Source organism: Eucyclogobius newberryi, unplaced genomic scaffold (genome assembly GCF_026437365.1).
Source record: "Eucyclogobius newberryi isolate DKJ021-1_F unplaced genomic scaffold, fEucNew1.0.hap1 SCAF_9, whole genome shotgun sequence".
NCBI classification, from domain to species: Eukaryota; Metazoa; Chordata; class Actinopteri; order Gobiiformes; family Gobiidae; genus Eucyclogobius; species Eucyclogobius newberryi.
The window spans coordinates 7,924,829-7,946,368 of NW_027316532.1; the positions used below are offsets into that span (position 1 = coordinate 7,924,829).

Consider the following 21,540-nt stretch of genomic DNA (forward strand, 5'->3'; position numbering starts at 1 on the left):
TATAGGTTTATGTAAAATTATGAGCACAATTTCAATGAAAAATATTTATGAATGAAATAAATACTTCCAAAAATTGTATTCACTCAAAATATTTATTGAAGGGAATTAAAGGACACAGGCAGAATGGCAGATGAGGGAATTATTACTACACATTAAGGTCGATTAGATTGCAGGCTATACAAAAATAATAGACGGTGTATAGTCTACATATTGTCTTGTTAGGCCACCTGTTGTCATATCTATGTGAAACTACATACTCTCACAGCAACAATTCTATAAGCAGCCAAGTAAGTCAAATCATGCTTCCTTCCTGTCATAAGCATCTATAATCTCTTGTACTTAACCCCCACCTGCCTGACCCACACACCAGCACGTCCCAGAGCGCGCCAGAAAACATGACTCAGTGCAGCCAGTGCCGGTCCCTCCGTGGCCCCTCCTCGCCTCTCATTGGTCAGACTCTCCAGAGGCGCTCACGGAGGATATCATCGTCTCCTCCTGCAGTCTCCAGCAGCTCCAGAGTGCCTGCCTTCTCTCCTCACGCTCACAGCAACCAGCGGCGCACAGAGGACTGAATGCACCGCTGCCGTGGACCGTTTCATCGTTGAATCGTAGTCCGGGGAAGTGTGCAAAGGAGAAGTGGCCCCATGGTCCACGCACTCATGTAGATTTTGCATTCCGATTCGTGCAGCTGGTGTGAGATGCGCCAGGTTTCGCCATGGCAAGAGCTCCGGTTCCGTGGGGGGTGTTCAGGAAACCGTTGTACGTGCAGGTAAGCGGCGGGAAATCCCTCTTCTCTCCGGGATGGGGAAAAAGTCTAGTTATGATGATCGGCATACAAGTGCGCAACGCTTTTGGATCAAGTATCCCTCACGCTGTGTGCGTTTTAATCACATCACGGCTTCGATTTTTGAGCACTTTCATTCATTTTTGTTTAATCTATAATTTAGTAACTTCCATATGCATTTAACGCACATGTGGTGATCAGATAGACTAGAATAGCTTGTCCAATGGTGTGCTGCACGTGCAATGTTTACGTCCATTTACGTGTTGCCTTTTTTGGTCTTTATTTAGCCTCCATGTAGACTACCCTCTCTCACAAAGTCACTTGATGCTCGTCAGGAATAGACCCCTCACCTCCCCAGGCTCGTTTCCATGGCAACCCCATCCGTGATGCAGCAGCTGCATGGCCAAATGCACGGAGAGCATCGTCAAGGCTTTATCTAAAACTTATCATAACTTTTCTTGTTATTTGCGCTTCACTGCACCAGGGTCATTCAATGGTTAATATTATCTTGACCAAAATGTGTATGAGTCGACTATTTTAAAAAAAAACATATTTGTATCTACAGTACATCAAGTACCACCTTAGTAAATAGTTGTCATTCCGAGTACCACCCAATCTAAAGCAGGTCTATAACCGGATTATTCTAGATCTAAACTATATGTAAAACCAGGACTAAAACAACACGCTTGGACTAATTCAAAGGAGGACAAAATTTGGATAAAATTCACTGACGCGTAAACAAATATTTGAACTGCAGAGGAATCCACGTACCACATGAGGGACTGGTATGTACCGCAGTTTGCAAATCACTGATCTGGTGGTTTCGGAGTGAATTGTGAGTTGTATCCGCCATTTTACTGATATATACACTATTTACTAGTACTTGTCTTTTTAAATATTTGTAATTGCTTGCTCTCCTGTAATTACATTGTTTTTAGTACGCTTTTTATACAAATACGGTCAAATCATAGAGATAAGTGATAAGTTTGAGTATGAGTATGACACCCTATGCCCCCAATCGATCAACCCAGTTTTTTTCTTAGTCGACTACAGCTCTACGCTGCGCACAAGTATTTACAACATATTTATGAAATATTGGTTGAAAATCATCAATCAATGTTTATTTAGCTTTTAATATTTAATATTACTACAACAAAAAACAACAAAAAGAAAAAATAGGACTCTAAAGACAAGTAAATGTATCATAGTACATTTATTAATTAATCAGAAAATCTCAAATCCTAAAAGTGACAGTTCTACGTTGTGAGTCTTTAACCAGGACTTAAAGAGGGACAGGACAGTGCCCTGCTTTGGGTCTAGATCATGGAAAACCAGGTCTTGTTGTTTTCCTGTTCCCGTCTCAGGGTTTTTTGGCACAGCCGTCTTTCAATGTATTCACCAATGCCCTCTTTTTTATGCCTCTTGCTCTAAATTGCAAAAAAACAACAGCAACTGCATGTCTGACAGCAGCTTACTACTGTATCACTTAACATAGATGGACTCATTTGACTGAGTCTTTGGACAGCAGGAGGAAGCCATTGGAATCCCCGTGATAAAGTGTGCTTTAGTCAAGTCAATTTGAAATTCAAATGTTGTTACCTGATCAGGACAAATCTGATCATTTGATATATTATCACTGGGCTTGTCCACAGACAGAAAGCAGGGCCTGTAGTGTAGAGGAACTATTTATCATTATCTCATAAAACGCTTTTACAGAAGGTTAAAGGCGTGTTACAATAGTGTGCATTAGAGATTGGCCGATATATTGTTTGGCCAATATATCAGGCAGATATTTTCACTTTTTAGTATATCGGCTATCGGCTATTTTAAAAGCATCTTTTTGGGTGAAAATGATTCCAGTATGCACTCTTTGCATCTATTTTTTGAGAGTGCTATTCTCTGCAAAGCAGGAAATTTGAATAATTGTACAATTATTTCATATTTTTATTTTTCACTTGGCCTAACTCATCATCTGTCTAACATGTCCCTTACTGGGCTCCAAAGTCTTACTGCACCTGCAATTCTGTGGTGGAAGTAGTACTCAATTTTGTTACCTAAGTAAAAGTACACAGTACAGGAGCAAAACAATTGCTCAAGTAAAAGCATTGCATATGAAAATCTACTAGAGTAAAAGTAATAAAGTTCATGTGTAAAATTGTACTTTTAGAGTAAAAAGTTTAAGTATTATACCCTGACTTTTGATAACTATTAAAGAGTGAAATGCTTCCAGAAACAATCAAAATGAACCCCTAACACAATAGAAAGTACTTTTACTGAGTAGAAAGTACAGCGATGATTTAAAACCAACTAGTTCTGTTTTTCACATTTTCAATACAGTAAAGATAGCAAAGAGGACACTGCACAACATGTGATTACACAGCTCCACAGAGTCGTGGATGTCGTGGATGAAGAGTTTATATTGTTAGTATCTTATTCATTATACTTTTATTATGCAGAGCAGTGCAAAGTATGGACAGTATTTATTGTAGTAATTTGAAATCAGATCATTTGGGGAAAATTATAAAAATTGGTCCTACACATTGACCCAAAAATATCAGCTGAGCTTACTGTAATGGCCTTGAAATTTTAGAATTCCTGTATCGGCGTTAGCCATGAGGGGTTACACAGCTGCCCTTGAGTAGACCAACTGAAGCAAGGCTGCAAATCTGTGCCATTGGCCCCTGTTTCACACAAAAACACATTCATTATCAGTGTGCTATCTTTCGGTATAAATGAGCCAGAATGAGTACCGTAACTACAATTAAAATCTCCAACTGAAACTTCTGCATTTTCACTTCAGTAGTCAGATATGACTATGTGTTTCACTGTTGAGAGACTTCAGCTTGATATGAGTGAATTCAGGTGAAATCCACAGTGACTTTCTCAGAATCCTCAGTGTTCCTTTTTAGCATAAATGTGACGATAGAAAAGACATTTGGAGGCAGTTCCTCAATGGATTCTCAGAAAAGCCAAGCCCGATATATAATTTATAAACTTGTGATTTCAAGCCTAAACAATGCATTACACCAGTTTTTTTAAGCTGCTGCAGACTTTAGGTTAAAAAAGATTCTGCGACACATCACCTCCTAAAACATTACCAAATTACACCATTAAGAGAATAAAAAGCCTGTTTCTGATTCTTTCTACTTGGTTTGATTGTTTTGCATTGTCAGCTGGTTCAGGAGTTAATCACACACTCCAAAATGGTAAAATATTAAATTCAATGTGAATTAACGTAATTGAAAATAACAACATTTCAAAGGCACACTAGTGTTGTCCAGCACGTTGTGGCAACACTGCAAGACCAAACCAGGTCTGCACCAAGGACTATCCATCAATCTTCTTCCACTTATCCGGGGCCGGGTTGCGGGAGCACCAGTCTAAGCAGGGATTCCCAGACTTCACCCATCCTAGGCACTTCCTCCAGCTCCTCCGGGGGATCACAAGGCCAGCCAAGAGACAGTCCCATCCAACTCACAACCAAGTGGTGATCGGCTCTGTGTTGCGTTTAGGACACGCAGCTGGAGGTCAGATGACACGACAACAAAGTCAATCATCAACTTTTCGGCCTATCTGGAGCCACATGCACTGACAGATAGCGTTGTGCTTGAACATGGTGTCATGGACAAACTGTGACTTGCACAGAACCCCAATAACTCGGGTTCAGATCGATTGAGGCCGATCTTACCGATCACCTGTCTCCAGGTGTCAATGTCACGTGGGGGTTGAAGACCCACAGTAGAACAAGGTAGTCCCTGGTCGGTACATTATCCAGTACCCATCCCAGGGACTCCAAGAAGGCCGGGTATTCTGCACCGTGGTTTGGCCCGTAGGCCGACACAACAGTGAGAAACATGTCCCCATCCGAACGCACCACCGAGCCACTGGCAGCTGTGCTGTGCCCCATTCGAGAAGATTAGTTCCAGAGCCCAAACTGTGCGTGGAGGTGAGGCCTATATCTAGTCAGTAACGCTCCGCCTCCCGCACAAGCTCAGGCTCTTTCCAACCCTGCGAGGAAACGCTCCATGTCCCCAGAGCTAGTTTCTCTGTCATGAGTGTCACAATTTTATTCATAATTTGTGATTGTAATATTATTGTGTATATATACATTTATTGTGTAATATTATAATCAGATTAGATAAGGGAGTTTCATTATAATCTTCACAGTTAACAAAAATACCATAAATGAGTGCAGTAGTCAGTGACTCGGTGGTAGAGCTATTTATTTTTACAGTTTTGAACAGGAAGTCAATCAACTTATCGCTTTAGATCAATATTGTATGAACAAAATGAAAAATTCTGATTTATGTTTTTATTCAATACAAAGTACTGAAAAATCCTCTACATTAATGGTCAATGTGCATAAAACCATACCAAACAAAACTATACCACACAAAACCATTGTATATGCTGTATCATTTTATTTAGTTTGTATACGATAAAAAAAACACTTACCATTTACCATTCATTTCCCACTTACCTTCCCACTTACCTTCCCTTCCTTTATCTTGCATGTAGGCTAAAACAGTCGTAGGTGTTTATTCTCACTGTGTCTGGACAGTAGCAGGCCTTGGCGTTTCACACAGAGCTGTCAGATTCAGTGAAAACAGAAGCGACCGAGTGTTCCCCAAGGACTGCCACCAGCTCAATGTTTTCTAGGCCACCTCTCCCTCCCACTGACAGCTTCAAGTGTCTGTCATCCACATTGGAACAGAGCACAGGCAAACCATCGGACGTATAAGGATCAGAAAAGGTATTGTAGGTATCTGTAACAATAGCCAATAGGTTAGTTATAGTGTGATCAATTCAGTTTGTATAAAATAGTTAGAAATATAACCTGGAAACATTAACATAAAATAGATAAATGAAGGAGTCAAAAAAAGTTTGTCAATCATAGCAATTGGAATCTGCGGCAAATAATCTGTTTTGTTCTGTAGTGGTATGTAAAGATTGGTTGGCCCACACAGTGCATCCAGAAAGTATTCACTTTTCCACATTTTGTTATGTTACAACATGAAAGAAAGAATCCATCCATCCCAGGGAGGCGTCCAGGAGGCATCCAGAACAGATGCCCAAGCCACCTCAGCTGGCTCCTCTCAACGCGGAGGAGCATCGGCTCTACTCCGAGCTCCTCCTGTGTGACCGAGCTCCTTAGCTTATTTCTAAGGGGGCCAAGCTGCGGACGAAACTCATTTCGATCAGTTGTATCCACAATCTTGTCCTTTTGGTCATTAACCAAAACTCTTAACCATCGGAGAGGGTAGGAACCTAGATTGACTTGTAAATCAAGAGCTTTGCCTTTTGACTCAGCTCCTTCTTTAACTGTTCTTTTCAGCTACCGCATCACTGCAGATGCTGCACCAATCCACCTGTCAGTCTCTCGCTCCATTCTTCCCTCACTCGTTAACAAGATACCCCAAGATACTTGAACTCCTCCACCTTTTTCCACTTGAGATCCTTCGCCTCGGGTTTGAAGGTGCTGCTCTTCATACCAACTGCTTCACACTCGGCTGCAAACCGTCCCAGTGCATGTTGCAGGTTCGATGGACAATATCATCTGCAAACAGCAGAGATGAGATCCTGTGATCCCCAAAATGGACACCCTCCAACTCCTGACTGCGCCTAGAAATTCTGTCCATAAAAACAGTGAACAGAACCCAGAACAAAGGGCCCCGGACCCCATACTCCCGGAGCACCGCCCCAAGGTAACCATGAGGGACACAGTTGATAGCCTTCTCCAGATCCGCAAAGCACATGTGGACTGGTTGGACAAACTCCCATGAACCCTCGAGCACCCGATGGAGAGTATAGAGCTGGTCCAGTGTTCACAACCAGGACAAAAACCGCTCTGCTCCCCTTGAATTTGAGGTTCGACTATCGGTCAGATTCTCCTCTCCAGTACCCTGGAGTAGACCTTACCTGGGAGGCTGAGGAGTGTGATCCCTCTGTAATTGGAAGACACCCTGCGGTACCCCTTCTTGAACTAAGGGACCACCACCCCAGTCAGCCAGTCTAGAGGCGCTGTCCATGCCCACCACGCGATGTTGCAGAGACGTGTCAACCAAGACAGTCCTACAACATCCAGAGACTTAAGGATGGATTTCATCCACCCCCGGAACCCTGCCACTGAGGAGTCGGCCTCCAAGTCCTCAGTCTCTGCTTCCTCTTCGGAAGAAGTGAAGGTTGTTTGAACTATTTGCAAATTTAATAAAAACTAAAAAAATCACATGTACAGGTAGGTATTCACAGTATTTGCCGTGAACTCAAAATTAAGCTCAAGTACATCAAGTACAGTTTTTCCACTAATCATCCTTTAGATGCTTCTAGAACTGGATTTACCTGTGGTAAATGTAGTTGATTGGACATGATTTGGAAAAGCACACACCCGTCTATATGAAGTCCCTAAGTTAACAGTGCATGACAGCACAAACCAAAGCCATGAAGTACAAGGAATTTTCTGTAGACCTCATAGACAGGATTGTATCAAGGATCAGATCTGGGGAAGGGTACAGAAAGATTTCTGCAGCATTGAAGGTCTATCTATATATTGAAACATATATAACATTGCAAATGTTGTTTTGGTGATATGCACAATTAGATTATCTAAAATGTAGCCTATAATTAACTATTAAAAATGTCCTCAAAAAGACAGACAGACAGAGACAGAAACAGAAACATCTAGTATAATCTCACAAAGTGATATTTTAGCACTTTTGTGGTTAATTTATTGGTCAATGCGTTTGGTGCGATACTTAAACATTAAGACATTCACAGGTACATTTTTTGCACATTCCTGGTGCATTGTGAATATTTCTATTGTTATAGAGTTAATGCAAAAAATATATATATTATTTTTTGTCAATACCGCTCACACCTAGCACTGAGTTTGAAAGGTTTCTGAACCACTTTTAGGATTTCTTGTATATGCAAGTACTTTATAGACTCTGGACAGTTGCGATCTAAACATAAGCCCTTCTTGCTGTTTGTGGATCCCTTACTCACTTGTTTCTGCTTCTCTTGCCATTCATTTCAGAGATTATTATTGAATGACACTAATGGTTATGAGTCTTGACAGACTTAGCTGTTGACTCAATGGGGACATGTCCTCACTGTCTTCTTTATTCTTGTGGTCAGTCCCTTGATCTGAATCAGCCGCTGGTATTCAGTTCTTATCTGGACAGTAGTGACTCACCTCTGTTTGAATTATATTATGTTATTTCAAATGTTCCAAAGACAAAAGCTTTCAGGGGCAGCCAAAAGTTTTCCCTTAGAGGGCAAAAATGGAAATGTATTAGTGGGCCAAGAGCCAATGAAAATGCAAATCTCTATGGTAAAACAGACTACTCCACCTACGAAACATTGGCAGTGTATCCAGTTGTCTTGTGGTTAAGTGGCATTCACCTCAAAACAAGAGGGTCCTGGGTTCTATTCCCAAATCACGTGGGGCTTTTGGAATTTAAAACTATTACAGCGTTAAATAACTTTTATGAACAACATGCATACACTTTGTTGTCTCTCCGGAAAGAATGTGAAAAAGGTCATCCTTATTCATCCAATTAATCCACGCTTATTACCTTTACAGAAAACAGCTTTTATTTGAAGTCAATTGACCTTGTATTGTCCAAAGATTTCATTCAGAAATATCCAGTCTTCCCAGATGAACTCGTCTCTAGTCAAAGACCTATGACTCGACTTGACTTACTTTTAAAGACATATGACTCGACTTGACTTACTTTAAAGACACATGACTCGACTTGACTTACTTGTCAAAGACCTATGACTCGACTTGACTTACTATTAAAGACCTATGACTCGACTTGACTTACTATTAAAGACCTATGACTCGACTTGACTTACTTTTAAAGACCTATGACTCGATTTTGTGCTGATTCTCATCCCAGCCGCTTCACACTCGGCTGCAAACCGTCCCAGTGCATGTTGCAGGTCCGGATTTGATGGAGCCATCAGGACAACATCGTCTGCAAACAGCAGAGATGGAATCCTGTGGTCCCCAAACCGGACACCCTCCGACCCCTGACTGCGCCTAGAAATTCTGTCCATAAAAATTATGAACAGAACCGGTGACAAAGGGCAGCCCTGGCGGAGTCCAACATGCACTGGGAACAGGTCTGACTTACTGCCGTGCATGTTCATGTACTTAGCTCTATTCTGTACAATATCCAACATTTCCAGAACAGCCTATCCGTATATTTCAGTTGTGCCAACAGGTTACGAATACGTAGAGACAAGAAATAGAGGCGCTTTAATGTTAAATGAGTTCAAGTTCACCGGGTTCCGAGGTGTTCAATCACTAAAATAATATTCAAAGAAATGTTTAAGCTTCAAAGTATGAAATTGCGTTGCTTTATTCTCCAGCAGACTCCAGACCTCTCCAGTCTTTTGTTTCCACATATCTCGGGTGCAGCCCATTACCAGTGCCCTCTGAGGGGTGGCTTTATAATCATACATAATGGATGAAGACATATTGCAACAAACAAGTGTCGAGTGGAAACATAAGGGCTCCTGATCAGCGCCGGGGTTGTTATTCATCTTTATAGTCAGGTTTTCCAGCAGCGATTACAAGAGTTTCTAAATATTGCTTTGTTGATTTCAAATAAATTTGTCCTATTTATGAATGCCGATATTAGAAGTACCTTGTGTTCAATATATTGTAATAGGCCTTTGACCTCCTGTTGAAAACTTTAATTTCTGTGTTTTTATTTGTGAAGAATCATCATCATCTGAAGATTTTGTGCATTTGTATGATTGGGAGTTTTTCCAAACATTTGCAAGTAAGTGCAGGAAATTGGATGGGGATAGGGAGTGGATAAAAGAGTAATTAGCAAATGCAGGACTGGATTACTCAAACATGCATGAATTAGGTCGAAAAATACGACTTTGAGCACATTAATGGTAAGAAAACAGCATTGAAACAGCATTGAAACATGGTAAAAAGCTCACAAAAACGACCTTCAAGAAGACACAAAACATGCCTTAATTAATAAAGAGAAAGTAATCAATTCTTTCTTTCTCGTAATGATACATTTACATGGCCCGATCACAACACTGGATTTTCTAGTTCAGGGGTAAATACATTGTGCATTGAACAAAGCAACCATGTTCTGAATTTCACTACGGCTGAGAGAAAATATAATAATGATAAATAATACTATATATAATACTTATATACATCTCATGGCACAAAATAATTGAACAGAACACCTGTAAATTCCTTCTTAGCTGAAATACTACTGCTTAGGAGGGGGCGATATGGTGCTGGTGTGGAGTATGACCTGGCAGAGTGGATCCTGGACTACCTCACAGACCGACCCCAGTTTGTGAGAGCGACTGTGTGTCTGACCCCAGGACCTGCAGTGTGGGGGCGCCCCAGGGCACTGTCCTCGCGCCCTTTCTCTTCACCCTTTATACTGCAAATTTCAGACATGACACGGACAGCTGTGTCCTGCAGAAGTTCTCTGATGACTCTGCCATCATCGGACTCATCACGGACGACGATGACGCGGAGTACAGAGGACTGGCGCAGGACTTTGTGGACTGGTGTCAGCGGAACCACCTCCTCATCAACGCGGGGAAGACCAAGGAGATGGTGGTAGATTTCCGCAGACGCCACCCCACTGCCCCCTCACCAGTGAACATCCAGGGACGGGACATTGAGAGAGTGGACTCATACAAGTACCTGGGTGTTCATCTGAACCACAAACTGGACTGGACTCATAACACGCACTGTACAGGAAGAGCCAGAGTCGGCTCTACCTCCTGAGGAGACTCGGGTCTTTTGGAGTGACAGGGCCACTCCTGAAGACCTTCTATGACTCTGTGGTGGCATCAGCTCCTGTGGCCTGCTGGAGCAGCATCACAGAGAGGGAGAGGAGGAAGCTGGACAAAGTCATCAAGAAGTCCAGCTCCGTCCTTCACATCTATGCTGGACCATGAGTGTCGCCCCCTGCAGGACACTCTGTCCGCTCTGGAGAGCAGCTTCAGTGAGAGACTGATTCACCCTCGCTGTGTGAAGGAAAGGTTTCGCAGGTCTTTCCTTCCTGCTGCTGTCAGACTTTATAACAAACACTGTTAGTCCTGAACATGTGCAATACTGACTTAACCATGTGCAATTCCGTCATATGTGCAATTACTGTTGTGATTCATGTGCAATTACTGTGAAATTCATCTGCAATCCATGTGCCGTCGTGAAAAATATTCATGTGCAATTACACATGCAATGGTATTTATGTATTTATTTATTTATTTTTATCTTTATTATTTTTTCCCCTCCATCCCTTGTTGGGTAATGGGAGGTTGTGTCTATGGGAGTTTTTGTTTATAGGAGATCTTCTACTGAAAGTGTTTTTCAGACTTCCTATAAGTGATCTGTTCTTTTCTTCTGTATCTACCTTTGTATCTACCTGAGTTGCACCAATGAAATTTCCCCATGTGGGACAATAAAGGAATATCTTATCTTATATCGATGGATGAATATCTCGCACATTTTCTGGAGTATCCTGACAGTGATAGTCAGCGACGTGTGTTAATACATCTTTAAAAGTATTAGTAAATTAGTTTAAATGTCAGACAAATGTTAAATGTCTGTAAAATGAATCACAAAAGTGCAAGTTAAGATATCACCTTATACTCTTGTTTCAAAGTTTTGTTTTCTTATTTTTTTAAGTCAGCTATTTTTGTAACATTTATATAACATAAGTGATTCTAATTTAATATTCAAATTTAGCATATCTTAAACAACCTTATGTAAATTTCACAATATTATGTAAATATCACAATATTATGTAAATTTCTGTTCTTACCATATACAAATTGAATTGAAGAGTAAAGAGACTGTGTTATTACATCTTTTGGCAGTATATAACACACAATTTTGTCACACTCTTTTACCAAAGCTAACGCTTACACATCGACTCTTCCTCCACCTCTTTGCAGGGTCAGACAGACTAACAGGTGTGTGGGTTGTTTTGAGACAGAGCGCTTTTGTTTTCCGCCCACCTCAGCATCAGCGCGCGGCCACAGCTCCCACTCAAGCCAATAATTAATAGCTGTCATGGCTGCCACGATCGATACCAACTCATTATGTGTGTTTGGATAACCCTGCTTCTTCTACTTCTTCAATAATATAACCCCATAGATGCATGGAAATAATAACCACAGTGCTATCGATTGCAAAAAAAAAAAACAGCTATGCATTTGTTGGGCCAGGATGATTTCCATAAAGCTTGCTACATTTTACTTGCTCATCTAGGCAAGGGGGAAAAATCTATAGGAGGTATAGGCCAGGCACTTAGTTTTGTGGTCATTGCTGTTAAAGCCGCGAGTTTGTATGGTCAGATTTGTAAGTGAATCGATAAATAAAAAAAAAATAAAAAAAGAATATGGAGAAAAGTGCTCTGCAAATACTTGGTTCTGACAAGTCATGGCATTAGAAAAAAGAAGCAAGCAATGAAGTTTGCTTCATTACTAAGGAAATATATAGATGGATTGATATTGATTACTAAACGTAGGGGGATGTAACACTATTGGCAATGTCAAGAGTCATACAGTGTTCCCAGGGACCAATTAAGCGAATGGAAAGCTCCTGGAACTTAAATGCCTTTTTTCTGCAGGGTATGTTAAAGGCGTAATGGACGATTTTTCGCCAATTTGAGAACTCAAGCGGAAGTGCGCATGAATTGAATGAACTCTTTTGACTATGAATTGGGACTTCTGTTGTATTTGCACTTCCGGTTGAGCATAGATTCCGTTTACTCAAGTGGAGAATGAGGTAAAAGTCTTGTAGCTAAAATGTGATGTAAAGCATGTTTATGTGACCAACCAGTCAACAATGGACCGATGGGTTTTATTATTTTACACAATGCACCGATCCGTGGCTTTGTGTAAAAAAATACAACTTTACATTAAGAATTTCCTTTCCTTTACACGGCATTTTGGGGTTTTAGCTGAGCTCTTGAGAGAGAAACATTTTGAAAGAAATGTATATAATTTCATATAATCTGTAGTATTTTGGATGCAATAAATTTCAAACATCTATTACGTAAAAAGGCTATGATTGTTATGATTGGCTATTTCTCTCCAAGATCCACAATTGGCCATTATTTAATAATATCAATTTCAGGTTGGTTCTCAATCTGTGGAAAGCTCTTTCAGGTGGTCTGTGGATCCTTTTACAGTTCTACAGAGTCAATTTAATTCACATTAAGTTTCATTATTTTATTACACTATTATATAAGTATTTCATGATAATTACTATATCAACTTATCATTTTCAATAAATAATAGCTGAAACATTATTTTTTGGCTGAATATTTATCGTGCGTGCCTTTGCTAGTGGGGAAATTGTGTTTTTATTTGTAGAAATATAAGGTTTGAGCTTGTGGTTTGATTGAATAAGTAACTTGAAAGACTCCTTATCCACACTAACCTTTTTGGGATTATCATGATTTAGAGTTATTGTATCAGTGGCATAAGGTAGTTTGAATAGTATTATCTGTATATCACAGAATGTGCTATTGTTAATATTATACTAAATTAGATCTGGTTTATTTTTCCCTTGTTTAAAAATAGAATAGTGTCTTATATTTCCTTAGATGGTACTTGGAGTGAAACGTTTGAAAACCACTGTTTTAGACTAAAGAGCAATTCGCAATAACTCTTGAAATGCTGTTAATTGTGTCAGGAGATCTTAAGCTGTGAGCATTTGGGTGTTGCATAACAAGTTGGATTGTCTATTGTGCAAAATTGTGAGGAGTACTGTTGGATAGGACATTGTGTGTGAGAAAGCGCTCCATATTGACATAGACTAGGAGGACTACGTAGGCGTGAACTCCTGCTGGCAAACACACAGCAGGGGACTGGAGATCAAGGCCAAGAAGGAGGAAAAGACATGTATTTATCTGTAGGAAAGTGTGAGAACGTGCAATACTAACATACTGCATTTTGGATTCAAGTGCACACGCTCTTCAACATTGTTTAGAAACCTGTTCACCTGTTGGACAACTCCACAATAAAATGCAGACAGGAAGAGAAGCTGTGCATGCTACCAATAATATATAATTTACTGAAAAGATTAGGCTATGCAGTTAATTAGGTTCTTCAGAAGTTGCCTTTACTGCCACGATTAGCCATCTCAGGCATGTCCTCTAAAAGTGTACGTACTTGGGCTTTATGTAAAAGTACAGTCACAAGAGAAAATACATACTCAAGCAAAGTGAAAGCATCTAAGTATACCTTTAAAATTGAAAGTATTTCACACAGTTTTTTTTAGAACTATTAAAGCATCGAATTCTGATCTTAAAATATGCTGGAATGTCCTGATTGTGGTCATTAGAAGCTCAGTAAATGACATGTATGCTGACCATGCAAGAACTGGGATGTTTTCACCTTCCAGGAATGTATTAAAGATCCTTGTAATCTGTGGTATTACTACATTCTGCAACATGAGCTGATGGTTGTGGATGAATGGCCCCATATCAGATACTGACAGGTTTTCTGACCCACCCAGACCCAATAAAGAACAATTTCAAAGTGGCCTTTTAATGTGGCCAGCCTAAGGCACACCTGTGCAATATTCATACCGTCTCATCACCATCTTCATATAACACACCTGTGAGGTGGGATGGATTATTAATATAAATTGCACAGTAAGACAGATATTGAAAGATTTGTGAACCATATTTGAGAGAAATGGGTCTTGGTGGTGGACGTATATAGAAATAAATTATATATTGAAGCTCAGCTTGTTTTCTCAAAGCCGGGGCTTGAACTGAAAAAAAGTAGGCCAGACAAGTGTCCTTAAACATGCTAAAAAATAAACCCCTCAGCCATTTCAGCAGGTCTAAAACCATAGAAAAAAACTTTCAATATTTTTTTGTAAGATAATATAAGATAACCTTTATTTGTCCCACAATGGGGAAATTCCAGTGTTGTGAAGTAGAAAATAAAAATTATCCACTATTAAATATACTCAAGTAATGTACAGATACCTTAAAAGAGAACTTTTACTTTTGTACTTCATTACTTTCCACCACTGCTATATCGTATAATATGAATTGAAGGTTTAAAATGCTTTCCAGAACCAATTAAGCTGTGTATCAATTAGCAACTAATTGAGACACTGTCCACTATTTCCCTCGTGCGCTCTAAATAGCTTTAATTAACAATAAACAGTATTTGTGGTCGACTTTTCTACAACTACAACAACAACAACAACAACAGCAGCAACAAGAACAACAGAGCAATACTTCAGTCTTCTCTGTCTCATTTCCCCTTACAGCTTGTGTAGATCTATAATGCAATGGCCCTGTATTGAAAAACATTAGTGCACCACTTTCCAAGTTCTAAATGTTTTTTGCACAGAGCGTCTGACAGTGATGGACTCCCACTTCTGCAACCTCCAGACCCTTTCATTTATAACCCTGCTTTTAGCTCTGAACTACTCAAAATAATACATTATTTTTCTTCAGATCCAGCAGAAAATGTCATATTAAAAATAACTGAAATTCCGATTTTGTGAGCTGTTTCACCTAAATTACTAGGGCTGTTACTTTAGTAGTAGGACTGTCAACCAATTATTTCTATTGAAAATGGAGAGTTTTGAAATACATTATCAAACAAATGAAGGTTAAAATATAGTGACTGAAGGTTTCTAGATTGATAATATTTATGAATTAATTTATTGATGAAAATGTGAAATCTTTTACACTTTTTGACATTTTGATTTCATACTGCTGCAGTTTCTTTGTTTTTTTAATTGTGTTGTCCAGATAACGGTTACAATGATCAAAATATGATTACGATTAGTTACATATAGTTGTTCAAACTAGCAACTAAGAAATGCACATATGTCACATAAACATAAAATGTAGATAAGTTAGAACTTGGAAACTTGGAAACCATGACCTGAAAACTAGACAAAACTGAAACGAGGATAAGTATTATTTTTTAACCTATACATATTACATTTTTGCAATGTAAGAGTACAAGCAAACCTTACCTTGCCCAAGTCAATGTCTTCTACTTGAAGACATGTAGATGGTGTTGTAATGTAGTTCACATATAGCTGTAAATACTTTTTGCACCACAGACAAAATGCTTTCAGACCTGATCCATATATCACTGTATCATCTTGTCTAATCTCATTTACCCGAAAGTATTATTGATAATACATTCCTCTCGCTGCCAGTCATAACATTCCACATGTACTACAGCTATCATGAAGGCTTCAATAGCATTCAAGCTTAATAGATTCAATGTGTATACTATTTTGTTCTATAGTCTTACTTTGTGAAGAATTGATAAAGCAGAATTTTGTTCATAATAATATTTACAACATGGGGCTTCTACTTGCGTATTTCTGGGTATTTTATATGCTCATACTGCTATGATGATAATGTGCATTTGTTTGAATGTAAAAAATCAAAAAAAGAAAGGAGGAAAAAAAAAAAAATCTTGAATCTTTTTCATATATACTTGTGTTCACTGTGTTCAGTTCTAATTATGTCAGGTTGTTTCCGCTGCAGAGAGAGTTCTGTTTGAAGTGAGTGAATTTAGGTGAAGTCCGCAGTGACGTTTCCATAAGTAAAACTCTTCAAAGACGAGGACTGAGGAACCCAAATTTAGAGAGGAACCAAGATGGCCCCAATTTAATTAGAGTTATAAATGGTGTGTAACTAAATCATTGGTGATTTTATCTAGGGTTCTTTTTCTACATTAAATTGCCCTCATTCTCAACATGTAACGGATTAAGTTTTTTTTTGGTTCAGACTTCCTAATGATGCTATATTACATTGCAAACTGTCATAACAGAATTCAATAAGGGATTATAATGTAATACTATGTTTGTCAATGTAGGGTCTTTGGTGTTAATTCAGAGGAGGGAAACGTTTTGCAGATATAGACAATAAGAGCCAAATGTATTTCACCTTTTTGTTGGCACTGACATAACTGCATGCATTATTCGGCTCATTTATGTAACTATAGACTTAATTAAAATACATTCTAAAATATGGGACATTATAATCACGCAGCAGAGTAAATAGCTTTGTGGACAACTTGGTGAAAAGTGCTAACAATGACCGGTAACACCTCAGTCACACTGCAGATTGTCAAGTCAGCTGGGAATAAAAGAGATTGAGTAATTGTTTTTTATGTTATCAAATCATGTTGGTACCATTTAGGATCAAAATGTCTACCTGTGTAAATAAACATGCCAGTGAAGGTTTAAAGGAGACATAATATGCTTTTTTTCGGGTACTTAGTATTGAACTATAACATAAGCAGATCAACCATTTACATTCTATTCTAAAACGCAATATTGACCTAAAACAGCAATAGCAATAGAAACAGGTCCATTGACTTCCTGTTCAAAACTGCAGAACTGATAAGCTCCACCTCCGCACCTGACATTTCACTGTAACAGTCAACAGATTGTCAATTACATGTTTTTATTGTTAAAAGACACTTTAGAACCTTTTATGTATGACTCAGCGTCTTACTTTTTCAAATAATCACAATTTAAGTACAGGGAGGTGAGCGGGGATAAGGGGTAGGTGAAAACAGGAATTCTCTGAGGCCTCGAGACTCCGTACAGGATTACTCAAACACGATGTATGTGAATTATTTTAACAGCTTCATTTTTTATCATTTTGCACCCTCTAAAATGACTGCACTAAAGGCGCCTGCAGCTCGGCCCTTGTTGAACCTCTGGATAATTCTACGACCTGTGTATCTGACTTGAACGGTCACTAGTTCCACAAATGTCGAGAGCGCTCGGTACAACTATTCCAACTATTTTTATATGAATAGTCACGGTGTGCTGTGTCTGTGCCCCCAGGCCCGGTACTTGCACATGAAGTACCTGTTCTTCTCATGGCTCGCTGTGTTTGTGGGCAGCTGGATTGTCTATGTGGAGTATTCGTCCTACACAGAGCTCTGCAGGGGGCACGACTGCAAAAACTTTATTGTGAGTACTTTATTCCCTAATAAATTAAAGTATAACATAATATGAGGATTTAAATTGTGCTTTTTTCAGAAATGAAGTAGTGGTCTATACATGACTTTGACTTGAGAACTGTTTTATGAAATAATCTTCTTGGTGTTTTTTATGGTGTAGTGTGACAAATACAGAAAGGGCGTGATTGATGGCTCGGCCTGCAGCAGTCTGTGTGAGAAAGACACTCTGTATCTGGGAAAGTGTTTCACGGCCAAACCCAACAGCCAGGTAACTAAATTTAATCCTCACAGCAAGTTATTCATTTACTGTATATAAAACATTGTCACAATCAGTTTTTAGTCATTTAATGAATTTAGTAAATGCGTTTTTACAATAGATGTTTTCATGTGACATTACTACATTCTAGAATCCTTTTAGTTTAAACTGAGCTGAGACAGGTGAGAATTATGTGGTAGAATTAGCTGTTTAACTGTAACTGTAATGACTGAAAAACAAAACTAAAAATGATTGGCACAAAGTTCAAGTCTACTTTTTCAGAATAAATCAACAAAAAGTAAATGACCTTTTCACAATAGCCTTAGAAAGTGGTGCTAGTATTCAACTCCAAAGGCATGATGGTTGTCAGATATAAGTACTTTAAGGCATGAGATTAATATTGCAGGTTTTTGGAGCCAATCCTCAACAAATAATGCCCTGCCCACCATCACTATTCCCAGCCCTTGATAAGAATTGGTTTGATGAGATTGATAAACAACCATTGGTGTTTTATTTAAAATATTGATGTGGCCCAACACAGTTATGCTAATGCAACTGTCTTTTATCAAGCCCTATTCCCTGTAGCCTAAGGTTCCCCATGTGGGACAATAAAGGATTATCTTATCTTATCTTAAGTTTAAACTGTATTGTTCCCATGGAGAGATATGCTCTCTGCGTTTGACCCCATCTTCAATGCGGCCGGAGCAACCTGTATTTTTACTCACTCATTTGCTTAGCCAGTCTTTATGCTACAATAAGAAATAGTCCAAATTAGTCTGTAACTGTCTAACCAATCACAGAATCGCATTAATTTGATTTTTAATTGTGATTTCAGTTATTACTCGTTTCAATGCTGTTATGGAAAAAAAAAATGAATTACCCTCTGTTCAGAATTATATGTTCTATTAGATGTCTCGAAACCTGGATCAAAGACATTTTTCTAATTTACGCAGGGAAAATTTAAAAAAAATGTGACGATTAAGCGTTTCATTTTGAATCTGACAATTAAAAAGCCACCCATCTATTGTGTTCTTAAACTCATTTTTGGAATAATTCGGTTGATAGTTTGTAAATTATTTGGTTCATTAATTAAACCTATATTTAAAATTGACACCAGAACATAAAACGAATGGAAAACATGTAATAAATGCAAGTTAAATTGATTTAAGGAGGTTTCATTATGCTATTAAGTGTCACAAACATTATTTTTATTAGGACTACAGGTTCATTCTGACAGTATACAAGTAACTGTTAGAATTGTTTAAAATAATTATTATAATTGTTAATAATTTAGCAGCCCTAATTTAAGTTAAGGCAAAGATGGCCACTCACAAAAAAAGAAAAAGAAAATAACATACTTCAAAAAGCACAGATGAGTGAGAGTACATCCCTGCATTTGAGCAGAAAGTAGGAGGGGCCTCACCTGTGGTTACCTGCAGGTGTACTCGGGCAGCTGGGCCGACCTGGACGCAGTGATCAAGTGTCAGCTGGACGATGCTCCTCGATACGACCTAGGAAACGAGCCGAGGAGAGAGGTCGCATCCTTCGACACGCCGCCCAAAGGCACCTCAGTGGAGAAGTTCAGAGAGATGATCTACAACAACCTCAAGGTTTGGAGACGCTGCATTAGTTTGAAATGTGGATTTGTGATGTCATGGTTCAATCAATTCACCTCATTGTAGGTTAAATGTGATAAATAAGCCACTTCGCTACTGCATCAACACTGAATAGTTAAGTTTGATCAAGCAATTCTCTGTGGCTGCTTGAGTCAAATAACCCTGGCCTGTGAAGGTTTGAATCTGTTAAAGGGGACATATTCTGCTTTATCAACTTTCATAAGCTTTTAATCTTGTCCAATCTTATCCACGCCTCCATACTTAGCTGTGAGAGCATAGAAAATGTCACAATGACTCTTTTTGTAAATAAAATGTGCTTCTTGTTACGTTAAAATATCACTATAAACTTGTTTATATTATTAACCCGTTTTAGATGAATATTGCAGTTTACAATGAACAAACTGTTGAATGATGATTTACTTATGTTATAACTATGAGCAATATAATGACACAAAACAATGATGATGAACCTATGCACTTATTTGAGTATTTTCAATGCACCTCCTCAGGCCAAAGTCGGGGACCAGGCCAACCTCTCGGACCTGGCAACCCAAGTCCTCTCCATCGCCGACACGAACAAGGACGGGCACATCTCGCTCCCTGAGGCACGCTCCACCTGGGCCCTCCTCCAACTCAACGAATTCCTCCTGGCTTTGGTCCTGCAAGACCGCGAACACACGCCAAAGTTACTGGGCTTCTGCGGAGACTTGTACGTTATGGAAAAGGTCCCATACTCCCCCTTATACGGCATCACTTTACCTTGGCTTTTTGAAGTCTGGATTCCCACAGGTCTGCGCAGACGCATGGATCAGTGGTTCACCCCATCGTGGCCGCACAAGGCCAAAATCTCAATAGGTTTGCTCGAATTAGTTGAGGATGTCTTCCATGGAAACTTTGGCAGCTTTTTAATGTGCGACGTGAGCTCCGGCGCTTTTGGCTACAACGAAAGACACGATTTTAAGGTGATAGACGCTCGCTACATTGTGCCAGAAAATATTTTCCAAGAAAGTATAAGACAGCAGAGGTGTGATAATGACAATGATTGCGTGTATGGAACAGACTGTGTGACCTCTTGTGATCTAACTAAGCATAGGTGCACCACAGATATAGCAAGACCAAATTTAGCCAAAGCTTGCGAAGCACTTAAAGACTATGTACTTAGAGGAGTGCCATCAGATGTGAAAGAAGAGCTGGAAAAGCAACTGTACGCCTGCATTGCTCTCAAAGGAACCACTGAACAAATGGAGATCGAGCACTCGCTGATCCTCAACAACCTTAAAACGCTTTTGTGGAAGAAAATCTCACACACTAAAGACTCCTAATGAAATATTTTGCACATTCTTGTCCCATGTTTTCCAGGGTCAGAGACTTGTAACCACTGTGTAACATGTACCAACTGTTTGTTTCCTTACAAAGGCCTATTTTAGTATATTTTAACTTTAGTAAATTAATTTAAGAATGCCAGTTTATATCTATATATTAGAGACATATAAGGTTTATGTATTACTTGTGCAATTTTTAAAATGAGAAAAGATGGATTCTTGCCTTAATCGGTCCAATGCTTCCTTCACTTACGAGCAGTGGTTTCCAAAGGGAGTCACATGATTTCATCTTGAATGAATTGAGAATTGAAAACTGTTCAGTTCTGATCAAATTAAGTCAGATGATGCAACAGAACACAAATAACCTAATTTTATATTGATATTAGACATCCATTTGATGTTTGCTGCGGGGGTCCTGCCTGGCATAAGTCTTCCTCCTATGCCTTTAGTTGAAAAAATTAGATTTAGACATTGAAGTGCCAGCTGACACCTTTTTCTTTCTGCTTAAAGTAAAACTTTTCCTCAACCACCTTTCACATTGGAGAAGCTAGGGTGTCAATGTTTAGTACCAATGTTACTTCCTCAACC

The 21,540-nt window shown here is 39.1% G+C and overlaps 1 protein-coding gene across 1 annotated transcript; it reads left to right on the plus strand.

Moving 5' to 3' along the window:
- Positions 1 to 632: 632 nt before the first annotated feature.
- Positions 633 to 21,163, plus strand: dipk1ab (divergent protein kinase domain 1Ab). The gene is made up of 5 exons (XM_072439228.1): positions 633 to 769; positions 17,640 to 17,768; positions 17,919 to 18,026; positions 19,454 to 19,624; positions 20,140 to 21,163. Exons 1-5 carry the CDS (start codon positions 716 to 718, stop codon positions 20,950 to 20,952), a joined length of 1,275 nt encoding a protein of 424 aa, XP_072295329.1. The 5' UTR covers positions 633 to 715; the 3' UTR covers positions 20,953 to 21,163.
- Positions 21,164 to 21,540: the final 377 nt, after the last annotated feature.

What these genes read in the sequence shown, in the direction of transcription:
- dipk1ab (XM_072439228.1), top strand. Translation starts at nt 716, where the DNA reads ATGGCAAGAGCTCCGGTTCCGTGGGGGGTGTTCAGGAAACCGTTGTAC. An exon ending in GGAAACCGTTGTACGTGCAG is followed by an intron (nt 770 to 17,639) that starts GTAAGCGGCGGG and finishes CTGTGCCCCCAG; the next exon opens with GCCCGGTACTTGCACATGAA. An exon ending in TGATCTACAACAACCTCAAG is followed by an intron (nt 19,625 to 20,139) that starts GTTTGGAGACGC and finishes GCACCTCCTCAG; the next exon opens with GCCAAAGTCGGGGACCAGGC.